Below are 26,502 nucleotides of genomic sequence, written 5' to 3' on the forward strand. Positions count from 1 at the left end.
AACCGTAATTGTCAAAGTGAACAATTCTAAGGATAACGCGAAGTCATCAAGACACGTCAAGAGACGTTTGAAGTCCGTCGAGAAATTGCGAAACTCCGGAGTAATAACCGTTACATATATTCAAACGAGACAAAAACTCAGCAGATCCCTTTACAAAGGGACTATCACGTAATGTGATAGAAAGTGCATCGAGGGAGATGGTTTTGAGACCCGTTGATGTTACACCATAGTGGTAACCCAACCTTTGTGATCGGAGATCCCGTGAATTAGGACCTGGGAAGAACAAACTAGTGGTTTAATTGAGGAGAGTATTATGTAACCCTCTCTATGTGAAGATGCACAACTCTCAATTGCTGTAAGGTAGGTTGGCGACAAGCCTCAATGTGTTTATGTTGGCTATTATAGCAAAGATGCTGTCCTACAGAGCATTCTTGAAATAACACACCTATATGAGTCCGATTGTTAAACGTCGCAATCTATGAGATTTGGGTGATCTCTAGTAAACTCATGAAGAGACCATGAAGTATGACGCATATGCTTCACCCGCGGGGTAGGCTACTGGCAGCCATGTACTGGTCATGACTTTGAGTGAAACCATGTTCACGCAAAACTTGCAATTCAAGGCTTAGTCCATTCTTCAAGTGTGAATGGATGTAGCTTAAGGTTCTAGGCGGAAGTTCAACTTAACAGTCTCCGCTGAAACACTGGTATATAAACAAGTAGCGAGTATTGGTAAATCTCTAAATGGGGATTTGAGATCTGGTGGGGGATTGTTGAAATATTGGGCCCACTTTTAGTGGCCCATACTAGATTTCAGATTTTCCCTATAAATCTCAAAGCCCACTTAGTGGCAGCCTTGTGAGTTTGAGCCCAAGTTGGTGGCAGCTCACTAGTGAGTGGCAAGAGGTGGGAAGTTTAGTCCCACATGGAAAGTTGGGAGGAAGTTAGACCACCTTATAAGGTGGGTTGTTTCACCACTAGTAAGTGAGTGAGAATAGGAGTGCTACTGATGTCTACGGGTGCTTCTATTCTTGTAGACAGTGTTGGGCCTCCAAGAGCAGAGGTTTGTAGAACAGCGGCAAGTTTCCCTTAAGTGGATTTCCCAAGGTTTATCGAACTCAGGGAGGAAGAGGTCAAAGATATCCCTCTCAAGCAACCCTGTAATCACAAAGCAAGAAGTCTCTTGTGTCCCCAACACACCAAATACACTTGTCAGATGTATAGGTGTACTAGTTCGGCGAAGAGATAGTGAAATACAAGTAATATGGATGTATATGAGTGGTAATAGCAATCTGAATAAAATATGGCAGCGAGTAAACATGCAACAGAACAGTAAGTAAACGGTGTTTGCAGTATTTGAAACAAGGCCTAGGGATCATACTTTCACTAGTGGACACTCTCAACATTGATCGCATAATAAATACTTCTTCTCATATGTGCTACATACACTCTTGTTTGATAATGAACACATTGCGTAGGATTACACGAACCCTCAATGCCGGAGTTAACAAGCTCCACAATTCAATGTTCATATTTAAATAACCTTAGATCATAATAGATCATTGCAAAATAAACCAAGAACTAACATAGTGCACACACTGTCCATATTACACTATGAAGGAGGAATAGATCACATCAATACTATCATAATGATAATTAACTCCACAATCTACAAGAGATCGTGATCATAGCCTACGACAAGAACCACACGGTGCACACACTAATCACCTTTACACCAAGTAGGAGGAATAGATTACTTTAATAACATCACATGAGTAGCACACAACTAGTAGCGATACAAAGCTCATCATATGGAGCTCAATCATGTAAAGCAGCTCATGAGATCATTGTATTGGAGTACAGAGAGAGAGATTAACCACATAGCTACGGTAGAGCCCTCAGCCCTGGGGAGAATTACTCCCTCCTCATCATGGGAACAGCGATGGCGGTGAAGATGGCGGTGGAGACGGCGGTGGAGATGACTCCGGGGCAATTCCCCGTCCGGCAGGGTGCCGGAACGAGACTTCGTCCCCGAATCTTGATTTCGCGATGGCGGCGGCTCTGGAAGGTTTTCTCGGGTCTCGTCTTCTCTGTCGGTGTTTTTAGGTCAGGGACGATTAAATAGGCGAAGAGATAGAGTCGGAGGGGCCACGGGGTGCCCACACCATAGGGGGGCGCGCCCCCCCTGGGCCGCGCCGGGGTGTGGTGTGGGGCCCGCCTGGCTCCCCTCTCGTCCTTCTCCGGTGCTCTGGAAGCTTCCGGGAATTATAAGGTCCTCGGTCTTGATTTCGTCCGATTCCGAAAATATTTCTTTACTAGGATTTCTGAAACCAAAAACAGCGAGAAAACAAGAATCGGCCTTTCGGCATCTCGTCAATAGGTTAGTTCCGGAAAACGCATAATAATGACATATAATGTGTATAAAACATGTAGGTATCATCAATAAAGTAGCATGGAACATATGAAATTATAGATACGTTTGGGACGTATCAAGCATCCCCAAGCTTAGTTCCTACTCGCCCTCGAGTAGGTAAACGATAACAATGATAATTTCTTAAGTGACATGCCATCATAACCTTGATCATACTATTGTAAAGCACATGAGATGAATGCAGAGATTAGAAGCAATGATGAAGATAATGAGTAAACAAATGAATCATATAACAAAGACTTTTCATGAATAATACTTTCAAGACAAACATCAATAAGTCTTGCATAAGAGTTAACTCATAAGCAATAAATTCTTAGTAGAAAGCTTTGAAACAACACAAAGGAAGATATAAGTTTCAGCGGTTGCTTTCAACTTTAACATGTATATCTCATGGATAATTGTCAACACAAAGTAATATAACAAGTGCAATAGGTAAACATGTAAGAATCAATGCACACAATTCACACAAGTGTTTGCTTCTAAGATAGAAAGAATAGGTAAACTGACTCAACAATAAAGTAAAAGAAAGGTCCTTCAAAGAGGAAAGCATTGATTGCTATATTTGTGCTAGAGCTTTGATTTTGAAAACATATAGAGAGCATAAAAGTAAAGTTTTGAGAGGTGTTTGTTGTTGTCAACGAATGGTAGTGGGCACTCTAACTACCTCATCAACCGGACTTTCAAGAGCGGCTCCCATGAAGGACGTTATCTCTACCGAGCAAGGTAGATCATCCCTCTTCTCTTTTGTTTACACATGTACTTTAGTTTAGTTTTTCTTTATTTATGGATGACACTCCTCCCAACCTTTTGCTTACACAAGCCATGGCTAACCGAATCCTCGGGTGCCTTCCAACATTCACATACCATGGAGGAGTGTCTATTTGCAAATTTAAGTTGCTTACCGATAGATCGAGCAAAACATGTGAAGAGAATTATTAATGCAAGTTAATTAATTGAGGCTGGGAACCTCATTGCCAGCTCTTTTTGCAAAATTATTGGATAAGCGGATGAAGCCACTAGTCCATTGTGAAAGTCTCGTCAAAAGTAAATGACAAGATCGAAAGATAAAACACCACATACTTCCTCATGAGCTATAAAACATTGACACAAATAAGAGGTGATAAATTTTGAATTATTTAAAGGTAGCACTCAAGCAATTTACTTTGGAATGGCGGAGAAATACCATGTAGTAGGTAGGTATGGTGGACACAAATGGCATGAATATTGGCTCAAGTATTTGGATGCATGAGAAGTATTCCCTCTCTATACAAGGTTTAGGCTAGCAAGGTTATTTGAAGCAAACTCAAGTATAAAATGGTGCAGCAAGACTCACATATAAACATATTGTAAGCATTATAAGACTTTACATCGTCTCCTTGTTGTTCAAACACCTCAACCAGAAAATATCTAGACTTAGAGAGACCAATCATGCAAACCAAATTTTAACAAACTCTATGTAATTATTCATTAATGGGTACAAGGTACATGATGCAAGAGCTTAAACAAGATCTATATGAGCACAACAATTGCCAAGTATCACATTATTCAAGACATTACACCAATTACTACATGTAGCATTTCCCGTTTCCAATCATATAACAATTAACGAAGCAGTTTCAACCTTCGCCATGAAAATTAAAAGCTAAGAACACATGTGTTCATACGAACCAGCGAAGCGTGTCTCTCTCCCAAACAATCATTTATTCAAACAAAAACAAAAACATACAGACGCTCCAAGTAAAGTACATAAGATGTGACCGAATAAAAATATAGTTTCAAGAGAAGGAACTCGATACTTTGTCGATGAAGAAGGGGATGCCTTGGGCATCCCCAAGCTTAGATGCTTGAGTCTTCTTGAAATATGCAGGGATGAACCACCAGGGCATCCCCAAGCTTAGACTTTTCATTCTTCTTGATCGTAGTATATCATCCTCCTCTCTTGACCCTTGAAAACTTCCTTCACACCAAACTTCAAGCAAACTCATTAGAGGGTTAGTGCATAATCAAAAATTCACATGTTCAGAGGTGACACAAACATTGTTTTCACTTCTGGACATTGCATAAAGCTACTGGACATTAATGGATCAAAGAAATGAATCCAACATAGCAAAAGAGGCAATTCGAAATAAAAGGCAGAATCTGTCAAAAACAGAACAGTCCGTAAAGACGAATTTTAAGATGGCACCAGACTTGCTCAAATGGAAAAACTCAAAACTAATGAAAGTTGCGTGCATATCTGAGGATCACGCTCGTAAACTGGCAGATTTTTTCGAATTTTCTACAGAGGCCTGTGCCCAGATTCGTGACAGACAGCAATGCTGTTTCTGCGCAGCGATCCCAAATATAACATCAACTTTAACATAGAAACTTTACTTGGCACAAAAACATGATAAGGAGAGGTTGCTACAGTAGTAAACAACTTCCAAGACTCAACAAAACAAAAATTGCTGTAGTAAAATAAACACATGGGTTATCTCCCAAGAAGTTCTTTCTTTATAGCCATTAAGATGGGCTCAGCAGTTTTGGTGATGCACCCGCAAGAAATAGTATTTGAAGCAAAAGAGAGCTTCAAGAGGCAATTCAAAACACATTTAAGCCTAACATGCTTCCTATGCAGAAGAATCTTATACACAAATGAATTCATGAAGAGCAAAGTGACAAGCATAAGAGGATAAAACACGAGTAACTTAAAGATTCTCAACATAAAGAGGGGAAACTTAATATTATTAAGATGCATATAACCATATTTCCCTCTCTCATAATAACTTTCAGTAGTATCATTGATGAAATCCACAATATACCCATCACTTAAAACATTCTTATCATGGTTCATATGCATAGAAATATCATTAATTTTGGCATAAGAAGAGTTATTCTCATTAATAGTAATTGGAGCAAGATTATTATCAAGAATTTGAACATGGTAAACAAGTTGCATATTAAAAGAATTGTTTTTGGTAATCCAATCATGACTATGACAAGTTTCATAAGGATAGTTATAACCTATATCATAGCATTCTTTATAATAATCATCAAAGATCGGAGGCACGAGTGTCATCATAAGAAATAGAATAGTTATCTTTCACAGATCGGTTTATCTATGACCATACCATCATTGTTATTAGAAGGAGATGTATCAAGAACATAATGACCAGTAGCAAAAGGATTTTCAAACACCTCTTCCCCAAGCTTAGAGCTTTCTATATTATTATGGGGGGAAGCATGGATAGTACTGACACTATGGCAATTATTATCATTTTCAGAATTAGTTTCCCAGAGATTTGTAATATCAAAAGTAGTATGCTCATTCAAATCATGATCGCTAATGTATGTAAAGGGCATAGGAAGATCATCGTATTCAGATTCATTATCACAATAATCATTAGGAGCAACATACTTACGGTTACCTAGCGTTATCTCATTCACGCGGGGATACGCCGTTACCTCTTTCTTTTTATTCTCCTTCTTCTTCTTCTTCTTCTTCTTCTTCTTCTTCGTTCCCTTCTTCTTCTTCTTCTTCTCTTCTTCCCTCTCCTCGCTCCCTTCTTTAGGAGGAAGAGGTTTGAAGGGTGGCTTGTCCGCATAACCTGATTTACTTTTAGAAACAATAGAAGAAACTTGGGAGGATCCCTCCTTTTCATTAATTAATTGAAAACACACAGCGGTCCTATCATATTTTGGCAAGGTGTCATCTTCTAAAATATTCTGTATGTAAGTATTTGTATGGCAATTATTAGTGCAGTAAGAAAAACACCCATGCAGGACATCATCAATATCAAGATCGTTAATATTTAACAAAGAAATTTTTCTTGATAACTCTTCACATTTCAAAAATAAGGTAAGTTCATCATGCTGATTAGGAATGATTTCATCATCACAATACAAATTTGCAGCACTCATGGGGTTCGAATTATCATTGGAGGAGCATTGAAAATTAAAATGACCAACTCTATGGCAAAGTTCACAAATAAAAGGATAGAGGGCACACACTTTTTCTCCAAGATCATCTAGAGCTCTAGACCACTTTCTAGTTTTTTCATTTCTGTGATGGATACAATATTCATCTTCTATTTGATTAATTCCACAAGGTCTATGTATTCCACAAAAATTAACATGCTTATAGGAAATAGCATTCTTAGGAGTTTGAGCACGCTTATTGCAATCATTAACAACAATTTCATTCTTCATGCAAGCGTCTTTAAAAGGTTCATGATACTTATCAAAATTCTTCCTAGGCAATTCAATGTGAGAAGCAAAAGCTTTATAAAGATTTGCAGCAACTTGAGAGTCAAGACCATAAGTAGCACTCATATTTCGAAATTTACCACTATCCATGAAAGTTTCAATGCATTCATAATCATAATTTATACCCGACTCTTTACCTTTGTCGTTCTCCCAATCTTCAGCGTTCTCCTTAATCCGATCAAGAAGGTCCCTTTTAAACTCTTCTTTATTGCTCGTGAATGATCCAGAACAAGTAGTATCCAGCAAGGTCTTATCTTGAAAAGAAAGTCTTGCATAGAAATTATCAATGATGATATTACCTGGAAGCTCATGATTGGGGCATTTGAGCATTAAATTCTTCAATCTCTCCCATGCTTGGGCAATACTCTCTCCATCATGAGGCCAGAAATTATATATACGGTTTCGATCTTTGTGAATTTCACTTGGAGGATAGAACTTGGAATAAAATAGAGGCACAATATCCTTCCAATCAAGAGAGCGCCCGTCCTTCAAGCAGTTTATACCAATGCGTCTGCTTCACCGTGATAGCGACATAACAAATAATTTCTTCCTAACTTCATCCATTGAAATACCCGCACACTTGAATAACCCGCATAATTCATGCAAAAACAAGTAAATGATTCCCGGGATGGACAGTTCCATCCCCTTCATAGCGGTTATCCATAACACGTTCAATAATTTCCATAGGTATTTTATACGGAATACTTTCAGCAGGTGGATTTAAAATATCGAAGCATCATTAGAGTTATCGCATATGGGAGATAAAGCATCATCGAGCAAAATATTTCTTCCAAAGCGGAGGAGCAAAAAGATTATTTTTATGTAAACTAGCTTCCCTAAGCTTAGACTTCTTCATAGCATTAGCAGTAATTGCATTCATACTAATAACATTGCTACTATCATGTAAATAAGGTTCCATAGGTTTTTTAATTTTCGCATCAAACAATTCTAAATTAGGAAAAAGATTAAAAAGCTCACCAATTTTTTTGTTGTTTTCCATTATGCCTAACTAGTGAAAATAAAAACAAGAAACAAAAAGATGTAATTGCAGAGTCTAAAGGAAATAGCTTCGAGCACACACACAATGGCGCCAGAAAAGTACTTTACACTGGAACCGGAGTATTAGTGCCTTTTACCTTTCCTCCCGAGCAACGGCGCCGTAAAAGTGCTTGATGTCTACGGGTGCTTCTATTCTTGTAGACAGTGTTGGGCCTCCAAGAGCAGAGGTTTGTAGAACAGCGGCAAGTTTCCCTTAAGTGGATTTCCCAAGGTTTATCGAACTCAGGGAGGAAGAGGTCAAAGATATCCCTCTCAAGCAACCCTGTAATCACAAAGCAAGAAGTCTCTTGTGTCCCCAACACACCAAATACACTTGTCAGATGTATAGGTGTACTAGTTCGGCGAAGAGATAGTGAAATACAAGTAATATGGATGTATATGAGTGGTAATAGCAATCTGAATAAAATATGGCAGCGAGTAAACATGCAACGTAACGGTAAGTAAACGGTGTTTGCGTATTTGAAACAAGGCCTAGGGATCATACTTTCACTAGTGGACACTCTCAACATTGATCGCATAATAAATACTTCTTCTCATATGTGCTACATACACTCTTGTTTGATAATGAACACATTGCGTAGGATTACACGAACCCTCAATGCCGGAGTTAACAAGCTCCACAATTCAATGTTCATATTTAAATAACCTTAGAGCATAATAGATCATTGCAAAATAAACCAAGAACTAACATAGTGCACACACTGTCCATATTACACTATGAAGGAGGAATAGATCACATCAATACTATCATAATGATAATTAACTCCACAATCTACAAGAGATCGTGATCATAGCCTACGACAAGAACCACACGGTGCACACACTAATCACCTTTACACCAAGTAGGAGGAATAGACTACTTTAATAACATCACATGAGTAGCACACAACTAGTAGCGATACAAAGCTCATCATATGGATCTCAATCATGTAAAGCAGCTCATGAGATCATTGTATTGGAGTACAGAGAGAGAGAGATTAACCACATAGCTACGGTAGAGCCCTCAGCCCCAGGGGAGAATTACTCCCTCCTCATCATGGGAACAGCGATGGCGGTGAAGATGGCGGTGGAGACGGCGGTGGAGATGACTCCGGGGGCAATTCCCCGTCCGGCAGGGTGCCGGAACGAGACTTCGTCCCCCGAATCTTGATTTCGCGATGGCGGCGGCTCCGGGAAGGTTTTCTCGGGTCTCGTCTTCTCTGTCGGTGTTTTTAGGTCAGGGACGATTAAATAGGCGAAGAGATAGAGTCGGAGGGGCCACGGGGTGCCCACACCATAGGGGGGCGCGCCCCCCCTGGGCCGCGCCGGGGTGTGGTGTGGGGCCCCCTGGCTCCCCTCTCGTCCTTCTCCGGTGCTCTGGAAGCTTCCGGGAATTATAAGGTCCTCGGTCTTGATTTCGTCCGATTCCGAAAATATTTCTTTACTAGGATTTCGAAACCAAAAACAGCAGAACAACAGAATCGGCCTTTCGGCATCTCGTCAATAGGTTAGTTCCGGAAAACGCATAATAATGACATATAATGTGTATAAAACATGTAGGTATCATCAATAAAGTAGCATGGAACATAAGAAATTATAGATACGTTTGGGACGTATTAGCTACACGCGCGCTCCTCCTCCTCCTCGCTCGCTCGTCTCGTCTCGACTCGACTCGACACGTCACGACGCGCGCCGCGCTCGTGGTGAGTGGATTGAGCCTCGAGCCGAGACTTTCCTTACTTTTTGCAGCTCAGGAAAACGAACAGAGTCCTAGACGGACGCGTCACAGTTAGTCGGTTCGGGTCGCTCCCGGATCATGGGCTATCTGTAACCGACTCGAAACGTTCGTGCGACGTGGGCGTGGCCCACGTTGCCTAGGGTTTCCCGAGCCTATATAATCTCTTGCCCGGCTACCGCAGAAACACACCAAATACACGAGTTAGGGTTTCCACCTCTCTGTGCTTGCGCCGCCATCGTAGCCTACTCCATCCCGCGCGCCGACGTGCATCGGCGAACGGGAGAGCAGGTCTCCGGAACCGCTCGTCCTTGCGATCCTGTACGGGAGAGGGCGAATTAGGTTTTTGGGAAGCGCTCTGCGCGACTGCTCAAGCTCTTCATCACGGGTCGCCTTCCGTCAGAGTCGGGCGGTGCTGCCTACCGTCGTCTTCAACGCCGTCTACTTCGACCCGTCGTACCTTTCGTCAACAACGTTGTCATCAACAACGTTACTGCTGCGACATCATTTGCTACACCTCCACCGCCACCTCCACCAGATCGGTACGTGCGACATATCTCGATCTGTTTAGCGATGGATGCTTTACCGTTTGCGCTGCTGCTACTCATGTTGATTAATGCATCTAGTATGTTCGAGTTTCACATGTTAGTAGTTGCTATCATCATGTTTTATATTCTGGAATTAATCATGGAAATTGTGCCTAATTATCCAACATGACCGGATCACGTGCAATACTGATAGCACCTGTACTGTCAGACAAAAGTGAAGTGGGTGTCGTAACAGAGACCCCAAAATCTGCAAGCAACCACCGTAACCAAGTCACCTCAGCAATCAACAAAGCCATAGCCCGCAACTCAGCCTCAACACTCGAACGGGAAACTGCGACCTGTTTCTTCGTCTTCCAAGCAACAAGCGAACCACCAAGAAACACACAAGAAGCGTAGAAGTGAACGACGATCTGTAGGATCACTCGCCCACGTACCATCCGAATAGCACTGGAGCTGGAGAGAGCTGGAACGGGAAAAGAAAAGGCGACGAGTGATCGTGCCACGAAGGTAACGTAGAACACGGAGGAAATGACTATAGTGAACAGTGATAGGAGCTGAGACAAACTGACTCAGAATATGAACAGGATAAGAAATATCAGGACGAGTGACAGCAAGATAAACAAGACTCCCAACAAGATGGCGATAACGGGTGGGATCAGGAAGAGAATCACCATCAGTAGGACTAAGCTTAACATTAAGCTCCATAGGAGTATCAACTGTGCGCTCATCCCCAAGAGCAGCACGAGCAAGAAGATCCTGAATGTACTTTTCCTGAGAGATAGAAAAACCATTAGAAGAGGAGGAAACCTCAATGCCAAGAAAATAGCGAAGAGGACCAAGATCAGTCATAAGAAACTGATCACGAAGACGAGCCTTGACGAAGACAATATACTCAGGATCATCGCCAGTAATGATCATATCATCAACATAAAGAAGAAGAAGAGTATGTCCACGAGGAGAAGTGTGAACGAAAAGTGCTGGATCATGAAGACTAGGAGAGAAACCAGCAGCAGTCACCACAGAAGCAAAGCACTCAAACCAGGCACGAGGGGCCTGTTTGAGACCATAGAGAGAACGTCGAAGACGACAAACCATCCCATCGGGAACAGAATACCCAGGAGGAGGCTGCATGTAAACCTCCTCACTCAACTCGCCATTAAGAAAAGCATTCCGAACATCAAGCTGGGAGACAGACCAGCGGCGAACAGAAGCAACAACAAGAAGGGTACGCACAGTAGTCATATGAGCCACAGGGGCAAAAGTCTCATCATAGTCACGCCCGTGCTCCTGCTGAAAGCCACGAGCCACAAGACGCACTTTATAGCGCTCAAGAGATCTATCAGAGCGAGTCTTAATTTTATAGACCCACTTACACGTGATAGGACGAACACCAGAAGGGGGAGAAACAAGATCCCAAGTGCTAGTGCGCTCAAGCGCAGCGATCTCCTCAGCCATGGCAAGCTGCCATTCAGGATGACGCTCGGCATCCCGATAAGAAGTCGGCTCGGAAACGACAGAGAGACCATACTGACTAGGAGAGTAACGAGCTGGAGCACGACGCCGACGCACGTGCCGTGAAGGGGAAAGCTCATCCGCGGAAGACAAGTCATCGAGAAGAAGAGGAAGAAGGGACGAGCATCGGAAGGAGCCGAAGCCGGAGAACGAGGAGTACTAGGTGGACTAGATGAACGAGAGGATGGCGCCGAAGGGGGCGCATCGAAGTAGGAGGGAGGGAGGAGGAACAGTAGGGGGTGCATCCGGAAAAAGAAGAAAAGAGATATCATCCACCGGGTAAGTACCCGAGGTGGGGCGAGGATAGAAGGGACGCGTCTCATCAAACGTGACGTCACGAGAGATGCGCATCCGACGACCAACGGGGTCCCAACAGCGATAGCCCTTATGCTCATCACTGTATCCGAGAAAAACACACTCAACAGACTGAGCGGTTAGTTTGGTGCGTTCACGAGGAGGCGAAGGACATAGCAGACGCAACCAAATGAACGGAGAGTCGAGTAGTCCGGAGAAACACCGGAGAGACGCTCGAGAGGAATGCCACCCCGTAGAGCAGCGGAAGGCTGAATGTTAATGAGGTGGGCCGACGTAGCAACAGACCTCAGCCCGAAATGTGGCGGAAGAGAAGAAGCAATCATCATAGCACGGGTGGTCTCAAGAAGATGACGATGCTTACGCTCGGCGACGCCATTTTGAGCATGCGCGCCGGGACAAGAAAACCGAGAGAGAGTGCCCTCCTCGGCAAGGACACCACGAAGGTGCTCGGGAGATATACTCACCAGGCAGAATCAGCACGGAACACGCGAATGGGTGAGGAATACCGAGTGCGGACCATGGCCGCAAAACGCCGATAAATAGAGAGCACCTCACCTGCGAGAGTACATGAAAAACACCCGGGTGTACCGTGAAAAATCATCAATGAATAAGATATAGTATCGATGGCCCCCTTTCGAAGCGAAGGGAGCCGGACCCCAAACATCCGAATGGACTAAATCAAACGGTCGCCGAGAGACGGACACACTAGTAGGATAAGGAAGCTGAATCTGTTTGCCTAACCTACAGCCCCGACGATGTAACGACCCATCTCCCGAGACAGACCCCAGAAGGCCACGATGAACCAAAGACGACAGGCGAGAGTCACAAAGGTGACCAAGACGATGATGCCAGTGCTGAAAAGAGCCGGTGACAGAGGCAACAACCGGAGGAGAACTAGCAGATGGTGTGGCAGCGGAAGGAACACGAAGCCAGTCTAACTCCCAAAGCCCCGGAGACTTACGGCTACGAGGGCCAGTTCCAATCGGGGCTCGTGTGTGACGATCCCGAACCGCACAAGACTCGGTGTCAAGAATGACGCAACAACCGGAATCGGTGAGTCGGCTAGCAGAGAAAAGGTTCATCTGAAGGCGAGGAACATGAGAAACATCAGGGACAGAGAAAGAGGGAGTAGAAAGGGTGCCTCTACTAGAAACAGGGATAGAGGTACCATCAGCCGTGACAACACGGACATGAGAAATAAGAGACCGAAGAGCAGACAAAATAGAAGACTCAGAGGTCATATGAAAGGAAGCTCCAGAATCCAGATACCACGGGGATGTACCTGACTGTGTAGAAACTGGTGGTCGCGCGATGCGCGAAGAGCCGGTCACGGAACCAGCAGCGCCCGGCGAGGAAGAGTCCGTAGTAGCGAGCGAGACCACGAAGACCCCCGAGAATGTCCCGATCGGAAAGTGCAACCGCAGAAGATCTCGAAGAGCCGGCCCGCCGACGATCCCGAAACTGCCGACGTAAACCGGGATCCCGCGTCCAACAGGTGGAGGAAGTGTGGCCAACCTTGCCACAGTGAGGTGCAATGAGGACGAGGGCGGAGACTCGGACCGCGAGGCTGCTGACGTAAACTGGAATCCCAAGCATCAAGCAGGCGGTGAAGCTGCGCTATCTCATGCGCAGAGAGGGGCGCGACTGGAGAGGTCGACGTACAATCAGGTGCCGACGAGGAGCTATCAGCCACACGCACAGAGGCCACCAAAGGGGGCGACGGAGAGCAACACGCCGATGAAGACAGAGTCGGCAAAGCGCGGTCATAACCACGTGAAGAGGCCGCGAAAGTCGATGTAGAGCGGCAGGCCGACGTAGACGGAGTCGACGAAGCGCGGCCATAACCGCGGGAAGAGGCCGCAAAAGTTGATGTAGAGCGGCGGGTCGACGTAGACGAAGTCGGCGAAGCGCGGGCAGAGCCGCATGAAGAGGCCACAAAAGTCGGCGAAGCGCGGGCAGAGTCGCGTGAAGAGGCCGCAAAAGTCGATGTAGAGCGGCGAGCCGACGTAGACGAAGTCGGGAAAGCGCGGGCAGAGCCGCGTGAAGAAGCTGCAAACGACGACGAAGAATGGCTAGCCGTACCAAGTACCGAAGGGAGACCCAAAGAGAAGGCGGGATCAGCGGAAGAAGACATAGCTGACGATAGTATATTTTTTTTTGTACCTCAGATTGATATCAAACTGCTGGGAAACGGGCCGATCGAGAAGAGCAGGCGGCCCAATCTGGCGGAAAGTAGACGGGCAGGCGTCGCACACGAGGCGTCGGGGCGACCACGCACAGCAGCAGACAGGCAGCAGGGGCAGACGGGCGAGCGGGGGCAGGGAGATCGGCCAGCAGCAGGGACGGCCACGCGAGAGAGGGCAGGGAGATCGGCCAGCAGCAGGGCGGGCGGATCCTTGGGAGGTCGATCGGGGGCAGGCGGATCCTGGGGAGATCGGCCGGACTGCAGAAGACGAGCAGGACACGGAGCAGAGCAGGAGGCCAGCGGCGCGTGGAGATCCAATCTGGGAGGAATCGTGGAGGCCGGCCACGCAGCAGGAGGGCGGGCGCCACGCGCGGGGAAGGAAAGAATCGGGAGTCTGCCGGGCGGGCGCCACGCGCGGGGAAGGAAACCTGCGGCGAAATCGGCCGGGCGGAGGAATCAGGAGTCTGCCGGGCGGGCGCCACGCGTGGGGAATGAAACGGGCGGCGAAATAGGCCGGGCGGAATCGACCGGGATGAGATTGGAGCAGTAATCGGGCGATGGACGGGAGATTGAACAAGCAGCGTCGCCGGGAGAAACTAGAGGATCAATATTTGCTCTGATACCATGTTAGGTTAATATGCTTGTTGTATTACCAGGGGGCCAAAGGCCACAATATATAGTACATGTACAGGTGGAAATATGCAGGAAGCCCCCTAACATATGGGGAAACTACAATATACAGATATATACATCTAACAATTTTCAATTCCTAAACATATCAAACTTGCAGCTTTAGGTTATTCTAATTTCGTAGCCACTAAGACCAATATTTTTTTTCCGAACAGAACCCTGGCATTAAGAGAAACATTGAATAGTACAAAGCATCTCAACAAAAAGGAAAATTACAACGAAATCCTTGGATGCCTTTCGACTTCAACCTCCAGCCCGCGCCAATGGCTGCCGCTTCTCCCTGAGCCGACCTGATGTTGTTGGATGCGGACGGGAAGTTGCCGAACGGGTCGAGAAGACCGCACCCGTCCTGGAGACGTGGAAGAAGGAATAACCGACGATGAAAACACACCACTCCCACAAGCTTCTCGACGTCACCACTGAGATGGGGCTGAACCCATGAAACTTTATCGGAGAAGGCGCCGCCGCCATCACTTAGCCCCATCCGACCAAACCTTCACCCTAAAACTAGAAAAATCAGAGCCCTCCCGCCAACGAGGTCGAGATCCACGCCTCCTCCACGGCCCGAGAGGCCACATAATTGGACAGATTGGCAGAGCCGACGGGAGGTGGCTGGGAAACCCTAAACGTCTCTTAATTGCCTCTCTTTCACGGACATACCGGTTCGGTCAATTAGTAGTATCTTCCAAGACAATTTATTTTATTTTGGCATGGACCACCATATTTTTAATACGATTTAACTGTTTATAAATTTATCGACTCGTTTCTAGATCATTTGCTGCAAGGTATCTTCACCTATCTATGCAATTTAGTGGAACATAGACATTACACATCTCATAAGCCTAAATGGGAAATTATAATTGTTAGGAGCTTCTATCCACCCAAATCAATATCCATTGCTTCCCTATAAGCATGAGCCTAGAATAAATGACAATGAGGATAGTGACACAAAATTATGGATGTACCTTCAAGAATCGAGATTAAGTGAGTTAGAAGGACGAAAAATCAAAAATATACCAAATAAAAACTCATGTATGTGATGGCATCTGGGGTCAAAAGTGTGCTCCTGTTTTGCCATAGGGTGACTCAGTGATGCCTCCGGTACCCAGTTGATGGGACGTAGTTCGTGTTTTCAAAGCATATTGTGTTGATAGCATGACCTTCACCAATTGTCGGGTTTATAGATGTTGTGTGGTGGCTTCAGATTTTTGTATATGCTCTTGGAGGATATTTGTTAAATAAAATTTAAATAAAAGTCATAAGTCGTATGCATAATGCAGTTGGTTTCGATATTAGCGACATACAGAATCGACGCTGTCTCCTGGGTCGCTCCCGCTGGGGCGACTCCGGAGGCCACCCAGAAACCCTAACCCCGCCCCTCCCAACGTCGTGCCGACCAGGCCGCTGCCATCGCCGACGCCGGCGGCGGTGGCGGCGCCCGACCCGCCAAATGGTGGAGGGTAGAGGCGACGCCTCCAGCGGTGCGTCCGAGTGGGGAGGCGCGGCGGTGGGTGGGCCTGGTGGTTCTGCGGAGGAGACATTGAGGCGGCTGGTGAGCTGGGCGACGGTGGCGCGAGCCCGATCTGGGCCAGATCTGGCCTTAATTGGTTATGTCTGGCAATGACCTTGTTGAAAACATTGTTTTGAGAGCGAGTACTATCTTCAGGATGAAAACCGTGCTGTTTTTTTGTTGGAGGCGTTGCTTTTAGATAGCCCGAAGTCTTTATTTTCTTAGTTTTCCTAGTTCGATTTCGATGCAGAGATCAGATTTTAACATTTTTTCAAAACAAAATCGTGTAGAATATGGAAGGGAGCAAAGGGTGAAAATTCTCACAAGTGGGCGGGGAAAGAAACGGGAAGCGAGACGGATCACGGGGATGGCGGAGGTGACGTGGCGCGACGGGCATCGGCTGCTCCGCATCCCCTCTCCACCACTCCTCGCACCCCCAAAACCACGCCTCCGCCACTGCCACGGCAAAAACCACCGCGCGCAGAAATGGCGACGTCCACCAGCCCTGCTGCCGCGCTGCCCTCGCGGCTCGCCACCCCGGGCCGCCGCGCCCCGCTCTCCTGGGCCATCGCCCGCGCGCGGCCGCTCCCCCACCCGGCGGCCCGCGCCGTCTCGTCCCGCTGCAGGCTGGCGGTGACCTGCAACGCGCAGGCGATCAGCATTGGGCAGGGCACGCCCGTCAGGCCGACGAGCGTGCTGGTGGTCGGCGCCACGGGCACCCTGGGGCGGCAGGTGGTCAGGCGGGCGCTGGACGAGGGCTACGACGTCAGGTGCCTCGTCAGGCCCCGCCCCGCCCCCGCCGACTTCCTCCGGGACTGGGGCGCCACCGTGGTCAATGTAGGTTTGCACTGTGTGCAATCGACTTCACTGTTCAGTTCTTCCTGCTCTATGTAATTTTGCGGCACCACGTATCACATTGCGGATCCATCTCATGATATCGTTTGTGCGTGTAATAACTGATTTAATCAGGCCGACCTCAGCAAGCCGGAGACGATACCCGCCACGCTGGTCGGCGTCCACACGGTGATTGACTGCGCGACGGGGCGGCCGGAAGAGCCCATTCGAACGGTATGCCATCCGCATATAATAATCTCTAACAAAAACACAGAGAAGAATGCTGCTACTGTCACACGAGGTACGTTCGGGCGCGCGCGCTGACGGTTGCTCTGTTTAGGTAGACTGGGAAGGAAAGGTTGCTCTGATCCAGTGCGCCAAGGCGATGGGGATCCAGAAGTACGTGTTCTACTCCATCCACAACTGCGACAAGCACCCCGAGGTCCCCCTCATGGAGATCAAGTACTGCACCGAGAAGTTTATCCAGGATACCGGTCTCGATTACACCATCATCCGGCTCTGTGGTTTCATGCAGGTAGCTAGATTTGCTCCTTTTTCCCGAGATGCTGATATGTGAGACCGCAGAAGGCACTGCAGTTTCTTGCTAAACTAACTGTGTGCTGTTCATAATTCATCATAGTACTGAACAAGTAAAAGTTAAAAGCAATGATGTGACATATAGTTGGAAGTTCATATCGTACATCTTTGTCTAGTTATGTTTTGCTGGTTGTTTCTAGGAATGAATTTCTGACGCCTGTTTGGTTGCAGGGCCTCATTGGGCAGTATGCGGTGCCTATACTAGAAGAGAAGTCAGTTTGGGGAACTGATGCTCCGACTCGGATTGCGTACATGGATACCCAGGTTATCTTTTTTCCCCTCCTCCTCCATATAGGAAAACTGAACTGTGGATATCTCTGTACCAGTCTCTCTCCAAAGTAGCTTTCTGTTGACGCCTATTCTCTGTGCAACTATAGGATGTTGCTCGCCTGACATTTGTTGCTCTGCGCAATGAGAAGGCCAGCAAAAAACTCCTAACATTTGCTGGACCACGATCTTGGACAACTCAGGAGGTAATTAACACTAATGCTTTTTTAGCGAATGAAGTACATTAATGAATGGTATTGGCCTGTCATTAATGAAGGAAAGGTCTTCTGAGTATTGGCTTGTCACTAATGAATAGTTGGTATATTGTCCTATTTCGTAGGAAGTGTACCAATATAATCATTCAGGCATTTATTTTGCTTTTGAGAATGTACCACATGATGGCTCATGAGAGTTGGTACGTTTTTGTTGAGGTTCTATTTGTCTTGCCTTATTCAGGTTATTACATTATGCGAGAGACTGGCTGGGCAAGATGCCAATGTAACTACTGTCCCTGTTGGAGTGTTGAGATTTACTCGTCAATTAACACGGTTCTTCCAGTGGACAAATGATGTGGCTGACAGGCTCGCATTTTCAGAGGTTCGTCTAGGCCTCTTATGCAGTGCGCGTGTAATACTGTAACAGTAACACATATATCGAATCCTGTGAAAGCTTACAAGAATTTTTACATTTTATAATCCAGGTGCTCTCCAGTGACACTGTTTTCTCAGCTCCAATGAATGAGACATACGAGCTTCTTGGGGTGGAGGCAAAGGATATCCTCACCTTAGAGAAATATTTGCAAGATTATTTCTCCAACATATTAAAGAAATTGAAAGGTCTCAAGGCACAGTCCAAGCAAAGTGACATTTACTTTTGAAAAAAGGGATTCCACGAAGCATGAAACCATGGACATATTTCTGATGCAGGTCTGTGCATCAAGACACAGATGAGTGACTACAGTCTTTCTTGTATATTTTCATTGTGGTGTTTGCAAGGAGGCATAATGTTATTAGGTGATGTTTATAGAATCTGGACAGTTTGGTTGATGTGAAGATTGTGCAAAGCAGCCTAAATTTCATGAGTTCATAGTAAACTCCTATTGTTCTCAAGCCATGAGTTGTAGAATGACTATTGACTAAGCAAACAAAAAATACTAGCTCAGAATATATAGCAATGTAAATGTTTGTAATATGTGCGGTGACAAATAAACCAGAAACAACAACATAGAATGAAAGAAACAGGTTTGATCATGTTCACCCTTTGGAGAAGGCCTATCTATGAACAGGAAGCATGTTTCTAATGGTAAACACTAATCTTGCTGTTTGATCTCGTAGAGTTTGTGTGAGGCTGAGTCCCAGATACGGATAACAATGGGGCTGGTAAAATCTTGAATGAAGGTATCAGATGCACACTTATTTTTTCTGCATTGAGGAGCCTCAAGTGTGTTCCTCACTTATTCATGGTCCAGTTATTGTAGCAAGAATCCAATTGCCTCACTTATTCATGTTCAGATTTAGCAAAAGTCCAATTGAATTGGCTCTGTGGTTTTAAGTTGGACCTTTCTCCTTTCTGATACATGTGTTGTTCTGCTGCGACAAATACCACCTATCTCCACTACATGCTGATGTCTTTTTCCTATGACTCCTAACCAAGCTTCTTAATTATTGGGGGGCACACTCATATGTACTTGTGTGTCGATCCAGATAGGTGAGCTATGCCTTTGGTAGTAGGAGAACACTTGACTTCACTGCTCCATGCTGATAGGCTCCAATGCAACATCGTGTTTATCTGGTTTCCAATCGCTTCTTGTGCGGCATCGTTGGCATGTTTTGCATGCCTTCCGCGCTTACAAGCATTTGGCATGTATTGCTATCTTGAGATGATCCATGTGCTGTCTAATTTTCTACTGCTGAATAATGCTCATGATTCGCCGGAACTAGCCCCCGCCAGGGTGCGCAATCGACGCGCCCCACGACGGCTGTCAATCCTATCCGCGTCGATCTGACGCGGGCGGCCAGCTGCGCTCGACCTCGACCCCCTCTGGTGCTAGGGTTACGGGATCCGCTCGATCCCGCCATTCCTGGCGCTCCTGGTGCTTGGTCACCGCCCTGGCTCCGCCGCCGTGGTGCGGGTGGTACCACGGTGCCGCCATGGCCTGGCTTGGCTCGGCGCCGTCGCGCTCCCGGCGTGTGCCGCCGTGGCCGCCATGGCCGCGCCTTGTCTACTCGACCACGCGTAAGTGCGCCATCCCTCTTCTTCTCCTTGTTCTGCTTCTTCTCTTCCTTCTCCTAGCTTGGTCACTAGACTGCCTCTACTCATAGAGGTGTGGCCGTGCCGTGATGTTGCTGTGCTTGCTCTGACTGTGTGTATGCCGCTATGCTCTTTGCTGTTGTCATGCATGCTAGCTACTGCTGCTCTTCTAGCTTTGTTCTATGCACTACTGTTGTACCCTATACTCCTACTGTGGCTCTCATGTGATTGCTTATGAGCATTTCTTGCTTGAAACTATCCCTGTGCCTCTGTGCTTGATACTATTATTGCTAGATCATCAAGTGTATTCAATTACTTGCCCTGGCTTGGTTATGGTGTGTAATCCTTGCAAATTTGCAAGTGCCAGTGCCTCTGGTATGCCTTCCTGGGTGCTTTATTTCATGGAGATGCTCCACTGAGCAGAGCTGTGCCTGCATGACTACAGCCCTGTCCCATGATGATCTGCTACTGGATACTTTGATCTCTAGCTTATTTGATTATCTGTGATGTATTTGTTCATGTCCTGTGGCTGATCTTAGTGTCTGGTTCATGTTTTGATACTATGCTTGGCTGTGGTGATCTGTATCAAGAGCAGGTGATGCTCTGATGATTATTTCTAGCTTGGGAGCAAGTGTGTGCTTCTCTCTGTGATTTAATGGTGCTCAACCAGTGCTGTTTGTGCTTCATACAGGCTGAGCCTGTGGGTGCTGGTGCTTATCTAAGCATCAGTGGATGCTTGCAATGATCCTTTGGATCATCTGCAAGATCCAGTGCATTAGTAACTTGCCTGTTTCATTTATCTGTTTAGCTTTGATTCACTAAGTAGATAAATGATGTGAACTGTCTATGCAGCTTATGATCATTTCATTGATTTTGGTAGGGCTAGATGGATGCCAACACTGGTTGTGTACCCTAGCCCTCCTTTTGAACCCAACGAGGTAATGATATTCTTTCGATATTATTGGTTTTGTGGTTAAGGTGGCCTCAACGAGTCAATCTCGGTCGTTCAGGAAGCTCCCACACTCGTTGGCTTGGGTTGCATGGACAGTTGCTTTCTGGCCTGACCAAATTTGGTTGCCAGAGCTTTTGGTGTTGACAAATACTTGCAGTAGATCAATTATCTCTGCATTTCTGATGGTTTTCAAATGGGCTAGTGTTGACTGGTTATGCTTGGGTAAGTTTCTAGGATGGTTTTCTTTCCTGTTTCCATCTGGAAGATGCTACCACTATACTGGTTGGCATAACCATGGTCATGGGCTTGATTGATCCCTGGGCTTTGCCATTTATACCAGGTTACACTTGGTCTATGACCAAGTGATGATCAAAACAGGGTTACCCCACCCTTTGGTGTGCTTGAGCTCATGCTTGTGCAATCTATGAACAAAACCATCTCGGGTTGTTCATGATGGTGTGTATACCTCACTCCAGCTCCTAGAATGGTTTGTTGGTGTAGAGGATTGCTTCTAGTTGGTTGGTTTGCTTTAGTGATGCCCCGGTGCTTGCCCCTGCTCCTCCGGTGAGCTTGTGAAGCTTGCTTTGGTTCTTTGTGATCTTGGACGGGTTGAACGGCAATGATCTTGTTCTTCCTGTTCTTGTGTTTGTGATTTCTGGTGAACTTACCCAAGAACTTGTCGATGAATGATCTAGGGTTCACTGTTGGAGAGGCTTTTATATGTTTGGCCTTTGTTTCCCTGGTCGACAGCTCCTGCTCTCCTCTTGGTGACTCACTGTGTGTGTGTGCTGCATGCACACAGCCTTGTGAGCAGTCTGGCTGTGTGTGTGTGCAGATACTTGGTATCTGGCTTTGTCCTTGGCTGTGGCTGGATCGACTCGGCAGAGTTGATCATACCTTCCAAATTTTCATTTCTTAGCTAACCTGCCAAGTGGCAATGCCACTTGGCTTAATACTTGTTTTATTTTCTTTGTGTTTGTTTTGTTTGTGTGCAGGGATCAAGAAGTTGATCAAATGGACATGAAGATTACCAAATTCAAGATCATATTGTAGTTTAGGATAAATTTTACTTACTTGTAATTTTCCTTTTCTTTTCCTATTTTATCAATTCTTGTAATGTGTTGTAATATTCATGTATTTCCATTATAAATATTGTAAAGACCTTGTATAATGTGTGATGATCAATAAAGCTCAAGGTTTTCTCTAATGAGCTTTATTTATTATGTGTATTATTTATTTCTCTTAATTACTTATTTTTTTATTGAATTATCTCAAGTTTGAATTATGAGATATTAACTTGATGTTTGAATTTGAAATTCAAATTCAAATTTGGTTTGAACTTAATCATCCATCTTAACTTAGAATTCAATCATGCAACTTAAATTGGTGATTCAAACTCTCCCTCTCTTCTCAAAACCCTAATCTAGTTAGGTGAGATTCAAGTTTGTCGCACTCTCGAAACCCTAACCCCGTAAGGTGTCGAGAGAGAAACTTGTCCCCTACGATGCGGCTTTTTGTTTAAAAGCGCGAAATTTCCCCGAATTTGCAATGCAATGCACATCCCTTTCTAAAATCTACCCCTCGATCGTCTCTAAACCCGGGACATTACAGCCTTTCCCCTTAAAGAAAACTTCGTCCCGAAGTTGTGGTTGTAATACCTGAACAGTTCGGGGTATGTTTTCCTCAAGTCTTCTTCCTTTTCCCAGGTGGCTTCCCTCTCGGGGTGATGCTTCCATTGTATCTTGCAGTACTTTATGGCTTTATTTCTGAGTTGTTTCCAGCTCTCTTCGAGAATCTTCGCTGGCTTCTCGATGTATGTCAAATCTGGTTGTAACTCGAGCTCAGCATGTGATACTGGCTCATCTGGGGTCTTTAAGCATTTCCTGAGTTGTGACACATGGAATACATTGTGAACTTGAGCTAGCCTTCCTGGTAGATCCAATTCAAAGGCTAAACCTCGATTCTGGCTCAGTATCTTGAAAGGTCCGATGTATCTAGGGCTCAACTTTCCCTTTACTCCGAATCTCTGAAGACCTTTCATCGGGCTCACCTTAAGATATACCATATCTCCAACTTGTGGCTCCCAAGTCCTTCTCTTTTGGTCTGCATAGCTCTTCTGTTGACTTTGGGCTATCTTCAGTCTATCTCTTATGATGTCAATGATGTGTTGCTTTTCCTTGACGTAATCTGGGTTGAACTCCTTGCTTGATCCAGCTTCATACCAGCATATTGGTGATCTACACTTTCTTCCGTATAAAGCTTCGAATGGTGCCATCTTGATACTGCTTTGATAACTGTTGTTGTATGAGAACTCTGCTAATGGCAAGTGTTCTTCCCATGATCCTCCGAAGTCTAGAGCACAAGCCCTAAGCATGTCCTCTAGGATCTGGTTAGTTCTCTCAGTTTGTCCACCCGTCTGAGGATGATAGGCGGTACTATAATCCAACTTGGATCCTAAAGCTTCATGTAGTTGCTTCCGAATGTCGATGTGAACACTGATCCTCGATCTGACACGATCTTCTTGGGCACTCCATGTTTACTCACGATCTCTTTGATGTAAAGATCAATGAGTTTTTCTCCTTTATCTTGCTGGTTTACCGCTAAGAAGTGTGCACTTTTCGTCAACCGGTCCACGATTACCCATATCATGTCCTTCTTTTTATTGGTCACGGGTAGTCCGGTGATGAAATCCATTCCTATCTCCTCCCATTTCCATTCTGGAATAGGTAAAGGTTGTAACTTTCCTGCCGGACTCTGGTGTTCGGCCTTCACTCTTTGGCAAGTATGGCATTCCGCCACATACTGTGCTATTTCTCTCTTCATGTTGTTCCACCAGAATAGCTCCTTTAGATCCATGTACATCTTTGTACTTCCCGGATGAATGGAGTATGGTGTTTGATGGGCTTCCCGGAGTATTACTTCCTTGATCTCAGCAATATCCGGAACACAAATCCTCTTCTGGAACCATAGTGATCCCATCTCTCCACGGTGAAATTCTGATGGTCTTCCTTCGTCAATCCTCCTCATCTCCTCAACGATGAATGGATCATCTAATTGACCCATGATTATCTCATTCTTGAGGTTGACATTCATCTCATCAGCTACTTGTAGAGCTGATAGTCCTTCATGAGCCTCTTTCTCCCAAAGTTGGATTTGGGCTTGGCTTATTTCTTTCTTCAACTCTGGTGATATTTCTGGTTCTATTCCGCCAGTACTCTTCCTGCTCAAGGCATCTGCTACAACATTAGCCTTTCCTGGAGTATAGTTGATGGTCAAATCATAGTCCTTGATCAATTCAAGCCATCTCTTCTGCCTCATGTTGAGTTCCTTTTGAGTGAAGAAGTACTTGAGACTCTTATGATCAGTATAGAGCTCACACTTGGCTCCATAGAGAAAATGTCTCCAAGTCTTAAGGGCAAAAACAACTGCTGCTAACTCTAAATCATGAGTTGGATAGTTTACTTCATGAGGTCTGAGTTGCCTTGATCCATATGATATTACTTTCCGGTCTTGCATGAGTACACATCCCAATCCATGTTTGGATGCATCACAGTACACGGTGTAATCCTTGCCATCTTCCGGAACTGCTAACACCGGTGCTGTGGTGAGTTTTTCTTTCAGAGTCTGAAAACTCTTCTCACACTCATCAGACCACACGAATGGTGTGTTCTTCCTTAGCAGCTTAGTCATTGGTCCTGCTATCTTGGAGAATCCTTCAATGAATCTCCTATAATATCCTGCCATTCCCAAGAATCCTCGAATTTCCTTGACGTTCTTGGGTGCTTCCCAGTCCAAAACTAAGGCTACTTTGTTTGGGTTGACTGCTATCCCATCCTTACTAATGACATGACCAAGAAATTCTACTTGATCTAGCCAAAATTCACACTTACTGAACTTGGCGTACAGTTGGTGTTCCCTTAGTGTTTGCAACACTATCCTAAGGTGTTCAGCATGTTCTGCTTTGTCCTTGGAATATATCAAGATATCATCGATGAACACGATGACAAACTTGTCAAGACATGGCATGAAGATCTTATTCATGAGATTCATGAATATTGCTGGGGCATTGGTTAGTCCAAAAGGTACTACGAGATACTCATGATGTCCGTACCTCGAGACAAAGGCTGTTTTCGGAACGTCTTCCTTCTTGATCTTTATCTGGTGATAACCGGATCTTAGATCAATTTTGGAAAAGACTCCCGCGCCTCTAACTTGATCAAAAAGATCTTGGATTCTAGGAAGTGAGTATTTGTTCTTGATTGTGACATTGTTCAGGTTCCTATAGTCTCCGCACATGCGTCGACCTCCATCTCTTTTATCCACGAAAATCACAGGTGATCCCCATGGTGAGATACTCTCCTGTATGAATCCTTTCTGTTCCAGGTCATCCAATTGTTCCTTGAGTTCTTTCAACTCTTTAGGCCCCATCTTGTATGGTGCTTTAGCAATCGGAGCTGTTCCTGGAATTAGGTCGATAGTAAATTCTATCTCCCTATCTGGGGGCATTCCAGGTAATTCCTTAGGAAATACATCTTGGAATTCGTTGACAACTGGAATGTCCTCCAGTTTCACCTCCTTCATACTGTTCAACTTCAACTCCACTTCAATTTGAGTATGCTTATCTCCTTGGTAAATGATTCTTTCTCCACCTGGGCTTTTCAAAGACACTGTTTTATGGGTACAATCTATAAGTGCGCCATTTTCCTCTAACCAGTTCATACCAAGAATGACATCAATGTCCTTCATCGGTAAAATGAACAGGTCTGCGTCAAACACACACTTATTGATCATAATGACTTGTCCAGGTTTAGTATGGGTGACTAATATCGTGCCCCCCGCAGAAAGTATGGTTATTGGTTTATCTAACTTATTGCATCTAATCCCATGTTTGATGATGAATTGCTGGGAAATGAATGATGTAGTTGCACCAGTATCAAAAAGTACTTTGCCAGGATGAGTGAGTATCTGAAGCGTACCTATCACTGCTTGATCGGAGTTAATCACCTCCTCCAAGCTGGTACAGTTCAACTTGCCAAAGGGTTTCTTGTTCTTCCAATTCCCTCCGGTGTTTCCTCCTCGGATTCCTCCTCCTCCTGACTGACCTCCTCCATCATTTCTTCTCTTGGGGCAGTCTTTCAGCATATGCCCCTCCTTGCGACAACCAAAGCATATGATCCTTGGCTTCTTACAATCCTTGGCAAAATGTCCTGTGAGTCCACAGCTTCGACAAACTATTTGATTTGCAGTCTGGAATGCTTGGTTCTTCCTACTACCGTAGTAGTAGTAGTAGTAGTAGTAGTAGTAGTAGTAGTAGTAGTAGTAGTAGTAGTAGTAGTAGTAGTTGTTGTTGTAGTTGTTGTTGTTGTTGTTGTTGTTGTTGTTGTTGTTGTTGT

General features: G+C 45.3%; 1 protein-coding gene across 1 annotated transcript; it reads left to right on the top strand.

Annotated features, from left to right (window-relative positions):
- The first annotated feature begins 16,667 nt into the window (after window positions 1–16,667).
- Window positions 16,668–19,016, top strand: LOC124660833 (protein HIGH CHLOROPHYLL FLUORESCENCE PHENOTYPE 244, chloroplastic-like). The gene is made up of 7 exons (XM_047198701.1): window positions 16,668–17,046; window positions 17,179–17,277; window positions 17,384–17,578; window positions 17,812–17,904; window positions 18,018–18,113; window positions 18,364–18,504; window positions 18,608–19,016. Exons 1-7 carry the CDS (start codon window positions 16,696–16,698, stop codon window positions 18,782–18,784), a joined length of 1,152 nt encoding a protein of 383 aa, XP_047054657.1. The 5' UTR covers window positions 16,668–16,695; the 3' UTR covers window positions 18,785–19,016.
- Window positions 19,017–26,502: the final 7,486 nt, after the last annotated feature.

The sequence above is a fragment of the Lolium rigidum genome, chromosome 1, assembly GCF_022539505.1.
Source record: "Lolium rigidum isolate FL_2022 chromosome 1, APGP_CSIRO_Lrig_0.1, whole genome shotgun sequence".
Classification (NCBI taxonomy): domain Eukaryota; kingdom Viridiplantae; phylum Streptophyta; class Magnoliopsida; order Poales; family Poaceae; genus Lolium; species Lolium rigidum.

Coding starts and splice junctions, on each gene's coding strand:
- LOC124660833 (XM_047198701.1), top strand. CDS start 16,696: ATGGCGACGTCCACCAGCCCTGCTGCCGCGCTGCCCTCGCGGCTCGCC. Junction 17,579..17,811: donor GGCTCTGTGGTTTCATGCAG/GTAGCTAGATTT, acceptor GTTTGGTTGCAG/GGCCTCATTGGGCAGTATGC. Junction 17,905..18,017: donor TTGCGTACATGGATACCCAG/GTTATCTTTTTT, acceptor GTGCAACTATAG/GATGTTGCTCGCCTGACATT.